At 39.6% G+C, this 18,146-nt stretch overlaps 2 protein-coding genes across 6 annotated transcripts in view; both read left to right on the top strand.

The window, feature by feature from the left end:
• Window positions 1–5,168, top strand: part of fam189a1 (family with sequence similarity 189 member A1) — a 110,846-nt gene extending 105,678 nt beyond the window's left edge. For both annotated transcript variants that reach the window (XM_016672474.1, XM_007554030.2), the window contains exons 7-12: window positions 522–657; window positions 1,474–1,552; window positions 1,968–2,750; window positions 2,857–2,928; window positions 3,269–3,603; window positions 4,343–5,168. In XM_016672474.1, the coding sequence (XP_016527960.1) occupies window positions 522–657; window positions 1,474–1,552; window positions 1,968–2,750; window positions 2,857–2,928; window positions 3,269–3,603; window positions 4,343–4,540 (1,603 nt within the window). In that variant the 3' untranslated portion in view covers window positions 4,541–5,168. The remainder of the gene's footprint in view (window positions 1–521; window positions 658–1,473; window positions 1,553–1,967; window positions 2,751–2,856; window positions 2,929–3,268; window positions 3,604–4,342) is intronic.
• Window positions 5,169–6,036: 868 nt separating this feature from the next.
• Window positions 6,037–17,382, top strand: golm2 (golgi membrane protein 2). Of its 4 annotated transcripts, none has more exons than XM_007554027.2 (10): window positions 6,037–7,116; window positions 9,238–9,292; window positions 9,412–9,514; window positions 10,279–10,369; window positions 11,198–11,324; window positions 11,508–11,588; window positions 11,889–12,167; window positions 12,359–12,478; window positions 14,389–14,556; window positions 15,712–17,382. In XM_007554027.2, exons 1-10 carry the CDS (start codon window positions 6,790–6,792, stop codon window positions 15,789–15,791), a joined length of 1,431 nt encoding a protein of 476 aa, XP_007554089.1. In that variant the 5' UTR covers window positions 6,037–6,789; the 3' UTR covers window positions 15,792–17,382. The 4 variants fall into 4 exon arrangements, with proteins under 4 accessions (XP_007554089.1, XP_007554091.1, XP_007554090.1 ...); XM_007554026.2 differs by having other exon boundaries at window positions 6,038–7,116; window positions 11,505–11,588; XM_007554029.2 differs by lacking the exon at window positions 14,389–14,556.
• Window positions 17,383–18,146: the final 764 nt, after the last annotated feature.

The following is an 18,146-nucleotide window of genomic DNA, read 5'->3' as shown; positions in this document are numbered from 1 at the left end:
CTAGAATGCCACAGCTGATGCTATTTGGCTGAAAGCCACATCTATTTGTCAATTATGCCATAAATATCTACAAGGCAGACGAAGCATTTATGGTGTCCCTACTGAAGGCTAGGGATGTGTCATGACATCATAACGGCTCAGATGGTTGGAGGAAACTCAGGCTGTATTTCATGCTCTGCCGCTTTAGCTGAGAATAGGGTTGTAATTAAAAGATATAACGGCACGCTTGGCTGCTTATTCTTAATTGGCTCCATATAAAACAGAGGTGATGTACACTGAACAGGGCGATGATATATATTGCCTGGATTTGAGTGTTTCAGACAAGAGGATGTCTGTCACCCTGTAGTTCTTTATGTTCAATAGATGCTCCTGTTTTGACCAATATTCACGTTTATCAGGCCAGTTAAATGCTTACTAGCGTGAGACCGACTTTGCGTATTATCCATTATCTCTGCATCCGGTTTTTTATTCGTCTGTAAGACTTTTATCTGTTGCTTGTTTCTGTTTTACCTCCTTGGCAGAGGCCTGCATCTGGACTTTCCACACTCCCCCTTCAGCGCCATCTATGGGGTGCCCATAAATAGCCCGGGAACCCTTTATCCAACTGACCTCCCTCCTCCGTATGAGTCTGTGGTGGGCCACACCCCGGCCAGCCAGGTGAGAGATACACATACAACTCTGCCTTCAAGCTACTGTCTACACTGAAAACAAACAAGTAGCAAAACCCACAACTCGGCTCTTTCCTAGAGAATAAATATTTTTCAGGATTTATTTTTTTCCCCTTATGTACACATTCAAATAAGCAAATATAGACTTCTCTTGTAATATGTTAATACATTACAGATAAACTGTTATTCATAATAAAGTATTTTTCCATTAGGTATGAAATGAATTTGTTTTTTTTGTTTTTTAAAAAATGGGTGCACAACCTATGTGTTTAAATGACTCAAACGGAAAAAGCGTGCAACTAACTTATGTGGTTTGTCTGATATTTAACAAATTAATCTTCCTTTATAATGTTTGTGTAATTCAGTACCAAAAGATTTTATTCCATTATTTGGTTGCATGTACAAGTTAAGTCAAAAGCAACTATGATGGAAATCTGGTTTGGGAATCAAAAGTAGGATGATTTGTCTGAAATAGAAATACATAAGCAGCAGCAGGGTACGTGACATCTTCAGGGTATAATGATAAAAAAGCAAACATGCTAAAATCAGTCCGGCTACTTAAGGTTTTTTAAATAAAGCTGTTGTCATGTAGCTCTATATACAAAGTTGTTATTTTTCCTGAACTTTCCTTTAAAATGAGAAATGAACGTGCGTTAGCATGTGACAGAGTAACACAGCCCCCTACAGGCCAGGCAGTAGTATTGCGGGTTAGGTGCTTCACAGCTCAATCGTAACAAAGTTCTGCATCTCTGCTTATATGAAACGTCTGCGGCGTTTTTCAACTAATGATTTTGCTTTTTTCAAGGTCACCACCAGTATCGAGCAACAGGCCACTGAGTCCAGTCTGTGTGACAGAAATACCACAGCAGGATTCAGCACACAGGGTAACATCTCCACAGAACTAAGACTGACAAAATACCTGGTTGAATTTAATTTTATTTAATTTTATGTGAAACGTGATCTCATTGTTAATACTATTAAGCAATTTTAATTTCTTTTCAGTTTGTCATTTATGTTTGATTTTTTTTTCTTTTCCTTTTATAATTTTTTCATTAATTATAACTTCATATATATACATATATTTAAATCATTAATTAAATTATTTATTTATCATTTTTATTGTTTAATAAAAAAAATTATTTTCAATCATTTTTATGCATGCTTTGGATTGGATTATTATTAAATTTAAGTATTTTTTAATATTCCATTAAAAAAATGGCAGAAGAGAGCAATAATTACAAAGGCTTTTAAGTCATGTTGTAGCTAATCTTTTTTACTTGTACTGTATGAAAATGTCAGCCTCAGTTGACAGTGCATCACTGATGGTGTCTGAGGTTGCTGACCAGGACCAGACCTGCTCTTCAGAGGACCTGTGCTCCCTGGAGGTGCAGGGCTCCGACTCGTCTCCGTTTGGCACCCTGCAGACTGCCCCCACTGACGGAAGCTGCACCAGCCTTGAACTCTGCACGCGTCTCTCTACCCGTTGCCACCGCGGCATGCCTCACACCGACGCGCGCCCTAGCGACACGGGATTCAGCGAGTCCTCACACACCCAGGACTCCCTGGAACGCTCACCGGATTGGTCCTCGGAAAACTTTAGCAACCTGGACCAGGAGTATTCTGCGGAGAACACGCATCCCTGCGAGGAACTGAGGGCCGCAATGCACATTTGTGACGAGCTGGCCTCAGCCAAACATTTACCAGAGGAGCCACCAAAGGCCCAGACACATTCCTTGATCAAAGCGAGAATGATGAGCAGGAAGCTCACCTTACCTGTAACTATCCCGCCACCGCCGCAGCCTTGTTCCCCCACCTCAGTGGCCTCCTCTGGTGGAACTTCTGCCATCAGCCCTTTGGCTCCCTCTCCTTCTCCCTCTCCCCCCATCCGGCCACGAGGCCCCAGGCTGTGCTTCAGTGTTTGGTCACCCTCCTCCTCGTCACAGCCCCCCTCTACCTCAGCTCAGAGCGGCCAGTCACCCTCCGAGAGGCCTCGCGCGCTCAGAGCAGCCAGAAGGTATCGCAAACTGGCACGCATCGTCCGTTCCACCAGTGACCCCATCTCCTGCTCCACCACAACAGGAAGTACGTGCAGAAAATATTTTAAAGGACATTTAGAGGAGAAATCAGTAAAGTGATCAGTTAGCTCTGAATTGAGGCTCATAGTAAAGTTTTTTGTTTCCCCCTGCAGGACAGACCTGTGCCTGCACCACTGGAAATAACCCAGCTGCTGCAGGCTCAGCTCGTACTTCTCCAGAACAGGGTAAGAGAGTCCAAATGTTTTATATATCTACTGTTGAAATGACATTCATGCTCTTCAAATTTGGACGTCTTATGATTTTTGCTTTGTTTTATAAAAGAATAAAAGGAAATTGATTTGTGGCATATATTTTTTTCTGCTTTATGTAGAAAAAAGAATTGAAATAATAATAATAAAAAAACCACTGCTTATGCCTTTTTTTTAGTACAAGTCAGCTTCATTAACCTTTTTTCTGCTACGTTACTTGATTCAATGTAACAAACTCTACAGGGTTTGACCTTCAATATTAGAAGTTACAGTCATTTTCTGTGCTTTAAAAGTTTTTGCATGATTTCCTCCTCAGAGCCAAGAGATGTTTCATCAGAAGTAGTCGGAGCGAAGCCGGGCCATGTAGCTGTCACAAAGCAGCAGCAGCAGCAGAAGGAGGGCAGGAAAGTGGACATCCACCTTAAACCTCGATCCCTTCACACGCACCCCTCCCATGAGCGCCCGCACTCACTGGCTGACCTTAAGATGTACAAAGACACAAAAATATTAGTGGCCAAATTCTTGGAGCACTCCAGCAGCAGCAGTCTACCTCCAGAAGTCCAGCAGGTCGTCAACAACATCAAGTGTGTGATCAAGTCAGACGAGAAACACATGGAAGAGGCCATCTTCAGTGCCAATGTCATAGATCAGGTAACATACACCAGTAATATGTGCAAAGCGAGGTTTGATGGCATTATTGTTAAATGAATACAGAATAATATTCTAAAATAAATCATGAGGAGAGTTTTCTCTACCTCTGAGGATTCAGAATTTAACTGAATCTGACAGGGAAATCGTCAATTAAGACGTAAAAGGAGTTGATATTCAAAAAGGTTATTTTCTACTATTCAGCTATGTCTTCTCACTATTGATTAACTAAAACTAAATAATTAAACTAAATCAGATTAACATACACATTTATTAAACAAGGAATTAATAACTTTGAAATCCCCATTCAAAAGAGCCATAAGGATAACCTTTCATAGTAACTCACTTGCATCATTAAGAACTATGTATATATATATATATATATAAAATATTTATTTTCCAGAAAATATCAGTGTAGTCATAGCAGGTACATCCAAACTCCATCCTGGATAGCAATCCATGACCTTCTTACTTTGACTACACATACAGTACTATGGAACTATTTTAAGTGACCTCCAAAGATCTGTGAGCTGGTTTTTCTGTGGGTTTGAGCTGGTTTTGCTGTGGAGGTTTTCTGTTTGTTTTAAATTAAAGTCAGTTGTATGATTGAAGGTCTTGTGAGACTTTAGTTCCCCCAACACATTAAGGTTTTAAACTTAGTTTTCTTCATGGAGGCAATTGCAGCAGAAGCATAAACAGCTTACCAAAGCCTCTCTCTCTCTTTGTTGTTGTTTGTTGCTAGGTAATGACCCAGCGCATCATTGGCAGTCCAAGAAAACGGGACCACGAGGACATACATCTTCAGAGCTGCGGTGCTTTGAGTTCCTCCCCGTCCATGTGCCGCTCAAAACATCACCCACAGAAAACCAGCTCTTCAACTGACCCACAGGGCTCCCCATCCTCTGAACAAGGCCTTGAGTGCAGAGAAACCATTCTCTGACCACTCGGATCAAGACTCTGAGGGCATTCCAGTGTGCTGATGTCGCCGCCCTATGTGGCAGATGTCTGCGGAGTAATTAATAACTCTCCAGACGTTATGGGATCATTGTTTGCTCAGTGTGGCTGCAGTACAAAGCATCTGAAGTGCTCCTATGCTGCTCATAGTGCCCTGTGAGACCATGCCAAGTCATCAGCAAAAATGGTAGCAAACTCCGTCAGAGCCTGCCAGTGTCTGTAGTGGCTTTTTTTTTTTTTTTTTTTTTCATCCGAAACAAATAAAAGAATGTTCTTCTCCCTCAGGGGACCTTTTCTACTGAATTTCATCTCCTTATGAAAAGAAACTAATAACCCAGCTGGTAAGCCTGGATCCGTGACAGACACCCAGAGAAAAATGTCTGTTGTCTGTATTCCTCTTGTCCTCATGAGAAACAAATGTGTCTGTACAAAACTGTGAACTGAACTGACAGGACGGACACTGCTGGCCATTGTTTGCTGACTTGTGGAAATATTTCTGATAAGGTGGTGAATATTTTGTGGTTCAAAAACATCACAAATGTTGATTATTTAACTTACCTCATTGTGCTACAATTCTTATCAGTGTTACAATAAAATATGCATTTTTAGTTTTGGCTGAGTGTTTTTTTTTTTGCTTACGGAAATCTCTTTTTTCTCTTTCTGTCTTTGTACACTGATGTAATTATCCTATGTTTTTCTTTTACAAATTATAAAAACTTGTGAATTGTAGGGATGAAAACTGTAGGAATTCTAATAGAATAAAATAGAATTGATCTCCAAGGGGAAATTGCTTATTTGTTGATAAGATACTCCATCAAAAGTGTTAGATATTAGTAAATACAAATATAACCATAAGCAAAATAAAATTTATAAATAAATAATATTAAATAAGTATACAGTATATTTAATAGTGTAAATATTAGCAATTTGACCAAATATATAAACTGTACACACTGTAACTACAATGCAGTGACAGGTTTTATTTAGCATGGTATATAAGCTAACTTAGAAATTGACATGTGGAACTTGTAGTTCATTCTTATATTTTTAAATACTGAATGAACTGGTAGCCTGTCCAGGGTAAAGTTATCTCACTGTTAGATATCCTTCAAAAACATTTAAATTATTACATAAGATATCTTTTTGTGCATTTTCAAATTACTGCAATGACATATTAGAAATACCCTTTACTGTCCCAAAAAGGGAAAATTCAGAACCTTCCAGTGCAAAATGCTCTGGACTATATAACTCGCTGTTCCCCATATTACGTTCCCAAAACCCTGACCCACAACCTAAACTTTTATATTATGAGCCGGTTTGTTTTCTTTGGGCATACAAACAAGAAGATAATAGTAAAAACAAGAAAAAGAAAAAGGAAGAAAATCAGTAATATATTTTGGAATACTTTTGATCATGCCCCTTGTATGGGGGAAACCTCTTTGTGGTTAATTTATAATTAAGGACTCTTATTGTGAAATTAACCGGAAATTGTGCGAAATGCCTCCAGCTAACTTTAATCCTAACATAGGATGTTTGGTAGGCAAAGAATAGTGAGATAGATTGAAAGGTTTCGCCCGAGTTGTATTGTTAAATGCGTTTAGTTGCTATGCGATGGTTTTGTTTAAGGTTTAAGAAAGAAAAGAGTATTTTCTCCGACAGTAGCTGGTGCTTCTCTGGCATCTATGTGGCTGCAGCGCTAGCTAGTGTCAAGATATTAGCTTTACTTTGATATGAGCTAACGCCGACGTCGGGTCAGAAACCAGGATCTCCGTGGGACCTTTCGTACAAAACTGCGAGTTTACAATCCGAGGGGCTCCAAAACGCTCAGTACGTGCCGTGATTTACCAGAAAAAACAATGACGGTGGCCCTGGCTAAAGGAGACAGTTAGCAGGAGCAGTGTGGTGTATGGTGTTCTCGCAGCCCCCTGCCACGGCGCCTCGTTGCAGTCCACGTAGAGTCCCATCTGGTGTTTCACAGGCCACGTCCCCGCGGGCGTAGTTCACAGAGAAGATGCCGAGTGTGCGGAAGGGGACGGAGAGTAAATACGCGTAGAAATGTGAAAAGCCTTCATCGTTTGTGACTGTGTGTGTGCGCGTGTGTGTGTATATGGGTTTGTAGCGTTTGTTTCCGACGGCATGTCACGTACACAGATGTGTTTTACATCGGGATAACACACTCCGAGCTGCGGTAGCGACCTGTAGTGACGTTAGGCTTTTAGAGTGCATGTGTTTGAAATGATTGGGTTTGGTGCAAACCGACGAGGAGGCCGCATGCCGTCCTTCATCCTCGTCTTCCTGATGGTCATCATCGGCGTGCTGGCTTTCAACTACTGGACGGTGTCCAACAAGCACGGACATCTGCTGGACGAACTGGCGGAGATACAGACGCAGGTGAAGCGCTCGGACGCGGCGCGGAGCCGCCTGGAGAAGCGCAACTCGGAGCTGATCGTGCAGGTGGACACGCACAAGAAACAGATCGACCAGAAGGATGGAGACTACAGCATGCTGGAGGGCAAGCTCCAGGCCAGAGAGGGGGCCATCAAGAAGTGTTCAGATGAGAAGGTAAACTTGGATTGTGGCTTTGTTTGATCCACTCTGACTGTCGTGACACGTGTACCAGAGATCTCACTAAAGAACTGTCCACAGAGAGAGTGAAGATGCAGTTTGATTAATAGTAAAAGGATGAATAAATATTTATGCCAGAGGTAATCGCAGTGGTAAATCTATTTCAGGAAAAGCCAGGGAACGAGACCACAGTAAAATAGTGTTGGTTTATGGAAATGTTGTGTATTACTCAGAACAAAAGGCTGTCATTGTGTTTTTTTTTTTTTTTTTATTAAATGCTTCTAAAAGCTTCACAGAATCCTAATTATATTCTGAAAGTAAATCTTAGGTCATGACCTGTGATTATATACTTGTAGAACATAATTTACAGAAACAGGTACACATGCACAGCAGTATCTCTTTGACCTCCTGGATCACAGAGATGCTGTGTCGACACTTGGAGGTGAGAGTAGAGGAAACATCGTGAAAGGATAACCTTCAGAGCCGAGAGGGGAATCACACACGTTCAGCCTGTCCTGTTCTCTATGGCTGACTTCACGCTTCTCCTGTAACTCCTTTCGGCTGACGTTCGGATTCTGCCGCACGCAGCAGCAACACCAATTTGCAGCTTCATAATATCTCCGTGATGTTGCTCAGAAAAAAGTCTGTACAAACTTGCCCTTGATCAGGATCTCATTCAGTCTCACTGTTGCACCGCCTTAACCGCCGTCTCCCGAGATCTGCTTCACCCGATGTTTTTCCTATATAATCACCACGTTGCACGCTTAAATGCTTGGCGTCCTCAAGCCCAGCATTTATGAAAGTATCTCATGGAGTCTCTCTCTGTGTGGAAAGGATTGTGGAAGCCATAAGTGAATTATATCACTCCATATTAGTTTTTGCTTCCTGACTGTGTTGGCATAATGCCATCCACAAAGTGTTCAGGAAAATATGAATTGTTGCTCTTTTGTTAGTCAACCACACATCATCCATGGTTCGCAAGTTGGACACTTTAATTTCACAGATGGAGGTGAAAGTTGTCTTCAACCGGTAAACCGGGATACTTTGCTGATTTCTATCAGAAAGCCACAGAGTTGCTCAGATCATGTACAGTATGTTCATTGTGTGGTTTGAGGATGTTGTCAAACCACTATTTATCTGACTGTAATATTCTGTGCCACTTTACAGTCTGTATGGAAAGTTAGAGCTGGTCGTTTTTGCTGCTAACTAAATGTGAGCATCTGAAGACACAAGAACCAGATGGTTTAGGCGGAAACACCTTTCAGACTAGACTAAAGTCAATATTTGCGTTTAAGTTGTCCTTGGCTACTGCAAATAGCAGATCTTCCCAGCTCCTTTAATGAGGCTGCTATGCGCACAGCCCTGGTCACCAGAGAAGTATAATTTCTAACAAATGGAAACTATACACAAATTTAAGAGATCTATTTTGTTTTCTGATCATTTTTCTATCCCGTACGCTGTTTTAAACCAAACTACATATTTTCCCCTACAGTTTAAAAACTCGTCTAGAAACCCAATTGGTACTGTAAGAAATTTACGTTAAAGGAGATGCGCTTCAAATAATCTCATTACATGGAGAGGAGACGGAGCTCCAGGTCACAGCAGTGTTTCTGTAATTAAGCTGGAAGTTTGCATTGACTAACGTTCCACTTTTTCCTATGTAAACATCCCACCTTTGTTTTCACAGAAGTTGATAAAGCGAGAGGCCTGCAGTTACAGTAATCAAGTGACGTATTTATTGAAAGTTATTGTTCAGCTGGTTCCCTTTTTCTAATTAAGTTCTTTATTACGTGCCTCTTAAAAGTAATTTAATGTCTAGTTTATGCTTGTAAATCTGGTAAGTCATTAAATAAGACTAAACAGTTAGTCTCCAGGTTTTTGGAATAATGTATTTCCTCTCAAAGAACCAAGTGCGGCTCATGTTCAGTACAAGACATTCAAGACAAACCTGCTCGTCTTGCTTTCACCTGTTTAACCTGTTGAGTCCTGAGGGTTTCTGCCTCATAAGCTTTTTATTTGGACAAGCTTTTTATTTGGACAAGTTCTTGCTGTCAAAATGTAACACCTTCCCTAATTCCTGGATATACTTTTTTTTTATTTCTTTTCCTTTTGCCACAGGTGAAGTTGCAAACCGACGTCACGTCCCAAATGGCCGAGGTACAGAGACTTAGAGGTAAGACCAGACCAGCAGAGGGCGCTGTCGAGCTGACGCTGATGTTTGTTGCAGGTCTAATTAGAAATTTACCCCTTTCCAACTTGATTGTGTTTGCATGGTGGTGTCGCTGCAAACAGAGCAGCTGACGGAGCTGAAGCAAGAGTTCATGAAGCAAGAAGAGCAGCTGAGAGAAGTGAAGAAAAATAGCACTAGTCTGGAGAGAAAGCTGGAGTATGAGAGGTATTTGATTCACTTCATATTATCTGCTTCGGTGACTACCTGTTTTTGTGTCTTTTTTTAATGCAACTTAAATAAATTGCAGGAAACAGCTTGCCTCTTTTTGAAAAAAAGAAGTTTTTAATCATATTATGCTTCAAAAGCATGCCGAACAGCTTTAGTATCATAATACTTAGATGTAATGGCTCCTCGTGTCAAAGGTTGGTATGTAATGGGCTAAATTAGTAACAGTTTAGCTAATATAGCAGTGAAAACCTCTGTACTGTGTGAAACAAATTTAATTCCATGAAAATTGTATTTGCAATCCCAGTCACATTGTTTGCTTTCAGTGTAGCAATATAAATATGAGCTTCTCCTTTTTCCCCTCGTTTTTATTTGGATAATTCACCTAGACAATGTTAACCTGGCCTTGTTTTGTTTTTGTATGAAATCAGTTTCATAGCATGCTGAAATTATCCAGAATGACGTGGATATAATGTGTGTGTGTGTGCGTGCGTGCTTGCGTGCGTGCGTGCGTGCGTGCGTGCGTGCGTTTGTAATACCTTGTGGGGACGATTTTCCTGACATATGCTACGTTGTGGGGACCAGTCGCTCCTCGTGGGGACCTGAGCCTGGTCCCCACGAGGGGAAACCCTGTTTTTGGGTCAGAGTTAGGGTTAGGGTTAGGAAAAGGGTAAAGGTAAGGTTTAGGCTGTAGAAATGAATGGGAGTCAATGGAAAGTCCCTACAAAGATAGCAAAACAAACGTGTGTGTGTGTGTTTTCCAGTTTGCAGTGTGGGCGTCAGATTGCACAGCTCAAGGGCGAGTATGAAGAAGCAAAAAAAGCCCTGGAGAAAGAAGTGTCAAGGCTGAGACTGGTTAGTTTTAGTAAACCTTGATTAACAACATTTCAGCTATTCTGGTAATCCTGCTTTTCTATGTTGTCGTAAAAAGTCTGGAATTTGAATTAAGTATTTTCCATTTTTGGGGCGTATCCTTCCTTTCTTCCCCGTTTTTGTCTTTCCTTCTTTTCTTTTTTGCTTTCTTTCTTTTTTTCTCGTGTTCTGTATTCTCTTCCACTCTTGAGTCCTTCCTTGTTTTTCCTTTTTTAGTTCTTTCCCTCATTCTTACTTTTCTCGTGTCCTACCTCCTTTCCATTATTGTCTTTCTTTCCTATCTTGCTTTTGTACTTTCCTTTTCCTGCCTTGCTCTTCTTTTCTTTAAATGCCATACCTCCTTTCTTGTTCCCTTCCTTTCTCACTTTCATTGCGTCTTTACTTTATTTTCTTACTAATTTATGCCCATTATTTCCTGCCTTCCTCTCAGTCTCTGTTCATGCCAGTCCCATATATAAAACCTGAACCTCTGTATTTAATGGTGAACCTTGTGTTTAATGTTTTTAAATGAGCATTAAGTTTGTAGAACCCTGAAAACTGGAATATGTAAAAGAATTGAAACCTTAAAAGTTTATATAGGAAGGTCCTGACTCCATGTAGCATTCTTAATTTACTCAGCAACGTAGTATTTATTTATTGCTCTTGTTTTTTTTTTTTTTTTTGTTTTTTATTGCTAGAACATTTCCAAATAATTTGAATACTTAGTTTCCTCGTATTTCTACTCAGCTCAAACTTTCCATTTGGTGCCCTTCCGTGTTTCCCTCAGGCTTACACTTGTTCCTGTCTCTTGTTTATCTCTCTGTAATCTAGTCTGTGGTCGGTGGCCAGGGCAATGTGGGGGCAGGAAAGCATGCAGGGGAAGCAGGAGGTGTGGATGCGACTGGAGAGCGCCACACTGTGGCCACTCACCAACATGACAGGCACTCAGAGATAAAAGGTAAGTTAAGCATCCCATTATACATCTAATCATCTATAGTCTTGTTACAGGCAAAAATCTAAAATCTTTTCCAGGTACTTAGATTGCTGTGCACCTGTTGCATATACTGATTGGTTAAAAATAATTAAATACGTTTTTATTTTTAATTTTCTTTTATTTCATCTCATTCCTTTGTTGCAGAAGAAATGGGCAAACCCGGCAGCGATGCTGGCATGCCTGGAATTGAAGACAGCGAGGTGGGAAAAATGGATGAAGTTCAGTTTGGTAAGCATTAATTCTGAACATTGGAGACAAATTAATGTTTTGCAAATCAAACACTCTAACTGTTTATATTATGACGGTGCCATATTGTTGGACCAACTCATTAGGAGTCTATTGATTGCACAGTAAAGTTAAACAGTTATCAATACATTTAAAGTTTCTTTTTTTTTTATCTCATAAAATTTACTGCCCTGTTCAAATTGTTATGAGAATAACAAACATAAAAGTGGGTGAGACCACTTTATTGGGTTAAATGTTGTATCATAAACACTTTATCTTTTTTTTTTTTTTTTTAATTTAAAGCCTTGAAGAAGCCCGCCATCACTCAGAAGCAGAACGAGGCGCCTGATGTCGGAGCGGCAGCTGGTGCTGGTCCCGGCCTGGAAGCAGCCGACGGTCCCGGAGGTCAAGGCATGCTGCTGGACCAGCCCAGGCTCCAGCAGGACCGGCTAGAGGGCCGAGCAGGGGGGCTCGCACCCCCGGTCATCATCAAGCAGGGAGACAAGCCAATAGTGTTTGAAGAAGATAACAAGGCAGGGATCAAGGCAGACGAGCTGGGAGAACAGCAAAGACAAAACCCAGGTACCGTCTGAGTCTGCAGCGCGTGAATCTTTAAAAAAAAAAAAGAAAAAAGAAAAAAAAAACAAGTATTTAAAGAATTCACGTGATATAAAATTGTGCTTTTGTGAAAAAATAAAATTCTCGAAATGCAACTCTTGGTGATGACTTGTGAAGGAGTTATGATTAGTTTTGTTTTCCCTCCTACCTTCAAGCTGACGGCAAACATTTGAAGATGATTCCTCTGCCTCACGATAACGCCCAGGTGCCCAAGCCCATCCAGCTGCAACGCGCTAAAGACCAAGTCCCTGCAGAGCAGCTGCACCACCGCCAAAGTGAGTTTCATTTTGCGAATATTAAAAAATGGCGGCGGGGGAGGTGGTTTGGGATGTGTTCTGTCTTAAAGGGCACATAATCATGGCATTAGGGATTCTTGCGACTTGTCTTTGTCCTCACTCACTCCAGATCAGGATCCAATTTTCCGTGGTGCCATTTGTGTGATTTTTGCCACTTGCTCAGCGGATATCCGAGTCATTTTAGAAACATGAGTTGGAGTAGAATCAGGGAGTTGAGAGAGCCCTGAATTACAGAAAAGAGGAGACAAATAACACACATCCGGCTGCCAGATTATCTTTTTCAGGTGCCTGGCTTCTGCTTTACTCTGCTGCCTTTGATTCTTTCTCCTCCTCCTCCTCGTCCTCCTCCTCCTTTTTAAATTGATTTCTCCTTTATCTCCCTTGTGCCTCTGCCACTGCCAGCGATCTTTTCAGTCTTGTAAAGGAAACCAAAGTCCGTAGCACCTAGGTGCTTTTTCTCTTAAAAAAAAAAAAAAAAAAAAAAAAGGTGTGAAGGCAATCTGAAAAAGCTGAACCTCATTATTTATTTACTTAGCTTTGGACATGCCTAAAACTTGAGCTGCTCTAGTCAAGTTCTGGAACTTTACCACAGAAGTCATTGTTATTATTGTTTTTTTATTTTTTATTTTTTTACAAATAAAAGTCTAATTTCTTTCAGATCCTTGAAACAATACTTTCAGGGATCTGCTGTGAAGTCATCACATGCTGCATCCGTGGCAGCCAAAAGGGGTCATCTGTGTATGTGGCTGGTGATCACATACTTTCCATCTCCATGCTGAGAATAATTACCAAATGGGGTTAAGGAATGAGGAGTAGAGTGAGGAACTCCATCGGCATCATTACCTGATGATGATAGAGCGATGGAAACTGGCATAATGTCCTCGGCCCCTCCTTCCGTTTTGCCTCCTTACTTCTCCGCCACAGCCCCACTCCTCCTCCTCCTCTTCTTCTTCCCTCTGGTCGTTGGCCCCGTCCAAACCCTCCACCTTCTGTTGTCAGAAATGTAACATTGTGTTGTGCTCTGGCAATATACACCATATACTTGGAATGGTTCATGATATCTAGCTTTCAGAAAACTGGTTGATCATTGGTGGATGTAATAGTTCATACATTTGCCGACTTTGGAGAAAGTCGGGATTCACCAGGGATCAATGTAAAAAAAAAAAAAAAAATCAGGAAAGATTTAGAAAAACAAAGTCTAAGAAATATGCTTGACATATTATGGCAACTTGTTCAAGCATATTGCATCTAAAGAGTCGTGATAAACTTATGCTTATATGTTGTGTAGGTTGAGACTATTCAGTATAGTACATTTTAATCAACACAAGTGTAGGAAAAATCTAAGAATTGTACATTATCAATTACATGAATGTACAAAAGCTTTGCAGAAGTGATTCATTTTATTATTATTTTTTATGTGCATAAGTGATTCAATGATTTGAAGATTGAATAAGTAGTTTTAAGAATTTCAATCCTAACCTGAGAAATGAGCCGAAGCGACGAAGAGAAACGGTGAAGTGTTAAAATGACCGTTTCTCTTTTCCAACAAAAATGTCTCTGGGTTGGTGTGATTGAGTGGACTGCACAGATGTTTCAGTTACTGCTCAGTTCTTTTTTTTTTTTTTTATAAGAAAAAAAATTCACTTTTTTTTTTTTCTTTTTCATGGTGCTGCTTCAGCCTATCTACGGCCTTCCTCCTCAGAAACGCCTGTCTCCCAAAATTAAAACCTTTCTCCATGTATTAACCTCATCCTCTGTGTACCATCACTCACTCCTCCAAGCATTGGTTATTACTTGGTTTCTCCCCGTCCCCACACACCTATTGCCTCCCACCACGACTGCTGCTGCTTCCCTTCTTTCCTGACGAGGCCCTTCTCTGCCTCCTGCAGGCCGGTTCTTTGATGAGAACGAGTCCCCAGTAGATCCGCAGCACGGCTCTAAGCTGGCGGACTACAATGGGGACGACGGGAACGTTGGTGAGTATGAGGCCGACAAGCAGGCCGAGCTGGCCTACAATGAGGAAGAGGATGGTGATGGTGGGGAGGAAGACGTTCAAGGTGAGCCAGGCCTGAGCCCCCGGAACTGTGGACTGTGTGTCCAGTGTGTATCCACCATTCCTCCCTTGTTTCCTCCCTCCACCCCACCTTCTGCTGCAGCCCCGCTGCACTGGTCCAGAGTAGCTCACAGTACCCCGAGTCTGGTCGTTGGATCAAAAATAAATGTAAATGTTCATTAAAAATAATTTAAAAAATCATATTCTTATATACAGGGAAATTTTGACCCTTGAACTTGCGGTTCTGTGAGAGTTATTCAGTTGCCATCTAGTATTTTCCATCGTGCCTGTGCTTTTTAGCTAAACCACCTGTCTGTGCCCACCAAACATCTGACCTACATCTAAACCAGTAGATATATATATAGCTCACTGTGTTACTGAATGTTTCTGTGTTCTCCTTGTAACATTGAAGTGCATGCCTCCGTTTGTTTTCTTTGTGATTGCTTCCTAACACTGTTTCCTTCCATTGCCTCCTTCGCTATAGAAAAGTGTTTTAAATAATTGATCTGTGCGCACAAAAAACATCCTGACATGCCACTTGAACATAGTTTTGTCATGTGTATTCTTGTTCTTATGAATAACAGATTATTTTGTGCATGATTAATGTATACATTTGTTAAAAAAAGATATATATATATATATATATTTATGAAAGGTCTTTTTTATTTTATTTGTCATCTGGAAATTGGGGACTTAAAGTTCCTAATCAGTCTGGAAAAGTTTGGAATTTGATTCAAGAATTAGGAAAGGAAAATGTAAATATGATATTAGACTTTATTCCCCATTTCATAGTTTTTTTTTATCCTTTTTTCTTCCATTTTTATGCCTTCTTTCCTTCTTCATTTTGTCTTATCTTGTGTGTTTTTTTTTTAATTAAGTTCAGTTAAAATAAAAATACATATTGATCTCATAGGACAATTTCTCCCTTCCTTATCTCCCTTCTCCCTTATCTTTCTTTTTTCTTATTCTTTATCTACCTTCTTCATGCCTTTTCTACTATATCTTCTTCCTTCCTTTCTTGCTCTTTTTTTTCAGGTTTTATGTTGAAAGTCTGCCCTATAGAAATATCGACCATAGATTTCTAGTGCATATCAACATTAAACATTTCCTTTCACTTGGTAATTAATCTCTAATGTCGGTTTGACTTTTTCTTTTCCAGATGATGACGATCGGGACATTCAGGACAGAGAAAGAGCTGTGGATTATGGGAAACGACATCAAAACAACGACATTCTTTGAAAAGAAACTCACTCAACTATAACTTATTAAAAAAAAAAAACTTCCTTAAAGACCTTCCTCTGCAGTCGAGGTTTCTCCTGATAAATTAGTTGCAGCATCACCTTGTCTAAGCACTTACAGTGGACTTCTTTAGTGTCATGGACTATTTTGACACATTAAATTAATTCTGAATAATATTAATAGAAATTAAACATGGCATTCTCCTGAGCTGCTATATAATTGCTAATGTTTTTTTTGTTTTTTTAAGTTATGACAGTAGGGATGATGTGCTGTGATCACTGCATTTTGGTCCTGGATAACTTCTTCAGTTTATCATAAACTGGTCTGGGAGAGTTCAATACTTTGAATCAAATATTTTTTTTCTTTAGCTACTTTCTCTTTGCTTTTGCTTGATATATATAAAAAAAACTGCTTCCTGGGATATTCATCAAACAAACTAATCTGGGCTCTTTAAGATGGAATGCCTACAATGAAGACTTTTTTTTTCTTTTACTGGAGTGGGAGATTCAGTTGCCAAGGACTTTACCGCCTATTAAAACCTCTTTGTTTTTGTGACAGAGACCCAGAAGTGCTCCTCCATTCTGTTTTTAAATGCCACTGCATGTGAAACAAAGTGTTCAGTCGTCAAAACTAAGCAACACACTTGCTGCTTAAGCAATACTTAGGATGGTGTTAGGAGCAGACATGGCACATGCTTCCACCGATGAGGTCTCTTGAATTTTGATGTAGTTGAACTGCTAACATTTGTACCAAGGAAATAATTCCTCACCTTCGGGGAAATCTGTAAAACCAGAAATCAGTTGTTTGTGCAACCTGGACAAAAGATTTCTCACTGAAAGGCGCATTGAATGTAATTTAATTTTATTAAAGGTGATGCTTCATGTCTTTCGTCACTTGTTGCGCTTGCAGGTTGGCAGTAGGAGTGATGGCTCGTCATCACTAATGAGATGGGTTTAGTTGACACGGCTTCTAATGTAAACAACCTCTGAAATATTGTATCGTTTATCGGAAATATTCATCATTGCCTTGCTTGATGGAATTAACGAATACTAAATTTTGTTATAAAATCATTTTTCTGTAAATGCTTTATTTTGGAAGCTGTTTTGAGAAAGGGTCAGTTACTGTATATAAGTGTGGAAACTTCAGGAACTAACACAAAAAATATCTAATTACATACTGTAATTTTGTTTGCTTTTGCCATTAAGTTTAAATGTGACATTTACATTTTCAAGAGTCTGTGTTTACTTTTCCTTGTTTTCAAAGGCATCTCTTACATTATAATTAGCATGAGTATTTTACAGACTGATCAGTTTTAGCCATGAAAAAATAATTTTCTTCTGCATTCATTGACGGGTAATAAAGCTGAACAATAAACTTCCCAAAAAACATATTAAATCAAGTTTAATAACCTTGATTAAAGTTCAAAATACAGAATTAAAACATTTGATGAAGTACAACAACTTCATATTATGCAGTTGTATGAAAATTACAGTTCTGGATTTGTGTGGTAAACATTTGTGCTAACTGAGCTGGTTTATTTGTTTATGTTAATGATTGAAACTGTAAGGTCTGAAATACATTGCTTCAACAATTACCTTTTTTTCTATTTTTTACATCTGCCTGTGATGCATTTACTGCATCATCAGACTCCCAATGACTCAGACTTGTTTCCTATTTACCTTGGATATACACTGCACTTACCAGAACATTGCTGTGCAACAAAAGCGAATAACTGCTTAGTGTTAGGGTTAAAATTTGCAGTGCTAAAGTAAATACCATTAGTTGTATATGCCATGCAGTGGGTGTACACAAGAAAAACCCTTAAACATGGTAATTGTACTAAAATGTATTTGCATTCCTACATTTTAAAATGTAGTCATCTTATTAAATGTCTTGGGTATGTTCTAATTTTCAGTCTATTAGCTGCTAATAATGATCTAACTACTAGTTAGGGAATTGAAATGTACCATCTCCTTGTTTTACACTTGGTTTCAGTTGTAAAACAGATTTCAGGGCTTGGGAAATAGTTTATAAAAGTTTGTAAAGTTAAATGATTTTGGGTCCAAATTCAAACAAAAACTAAGATAACCAATTTGTGTTTACTCAGCCTAAGTTAGTGTAAGCTAAACGTCAAGTTACTGAAGAAGTTAACCTTTGTATTCCAATTAATTTAAATGTAACTTGCTGAAACTTGAGATAAGTAATTTTACTACATGTAGGATTGTTACGTTTATTTACCAAATACTGTTTCTGGTCATTTTTCAGTCAATTTCAGCGAATCTCTGGTTTTTATATTTGTACTTGGATATAAAACATAAGCCCAATTGAAAATTACAGAATTTCTGGTCTGGAAAA

Source organism: Poecilia formosa, unplaced genomic scaffold (genome assembly GCF_000485575.1).
Source record: "Poecilia formosa unplaced genomic scaffold, Poecilia_formosa-5.1.2 Scaffold61, whole genome shotgun sequence".
Lineage (NCBI taxonomy): Eukaryota > Metazoa > Chordata > Actinopteri > Cyprinodontiformes > Poeciliidae > Poecilia > Poecilia formosa.
This window is presented reverse-complemented; position numbering and strand designations above follow the sequence as displayed.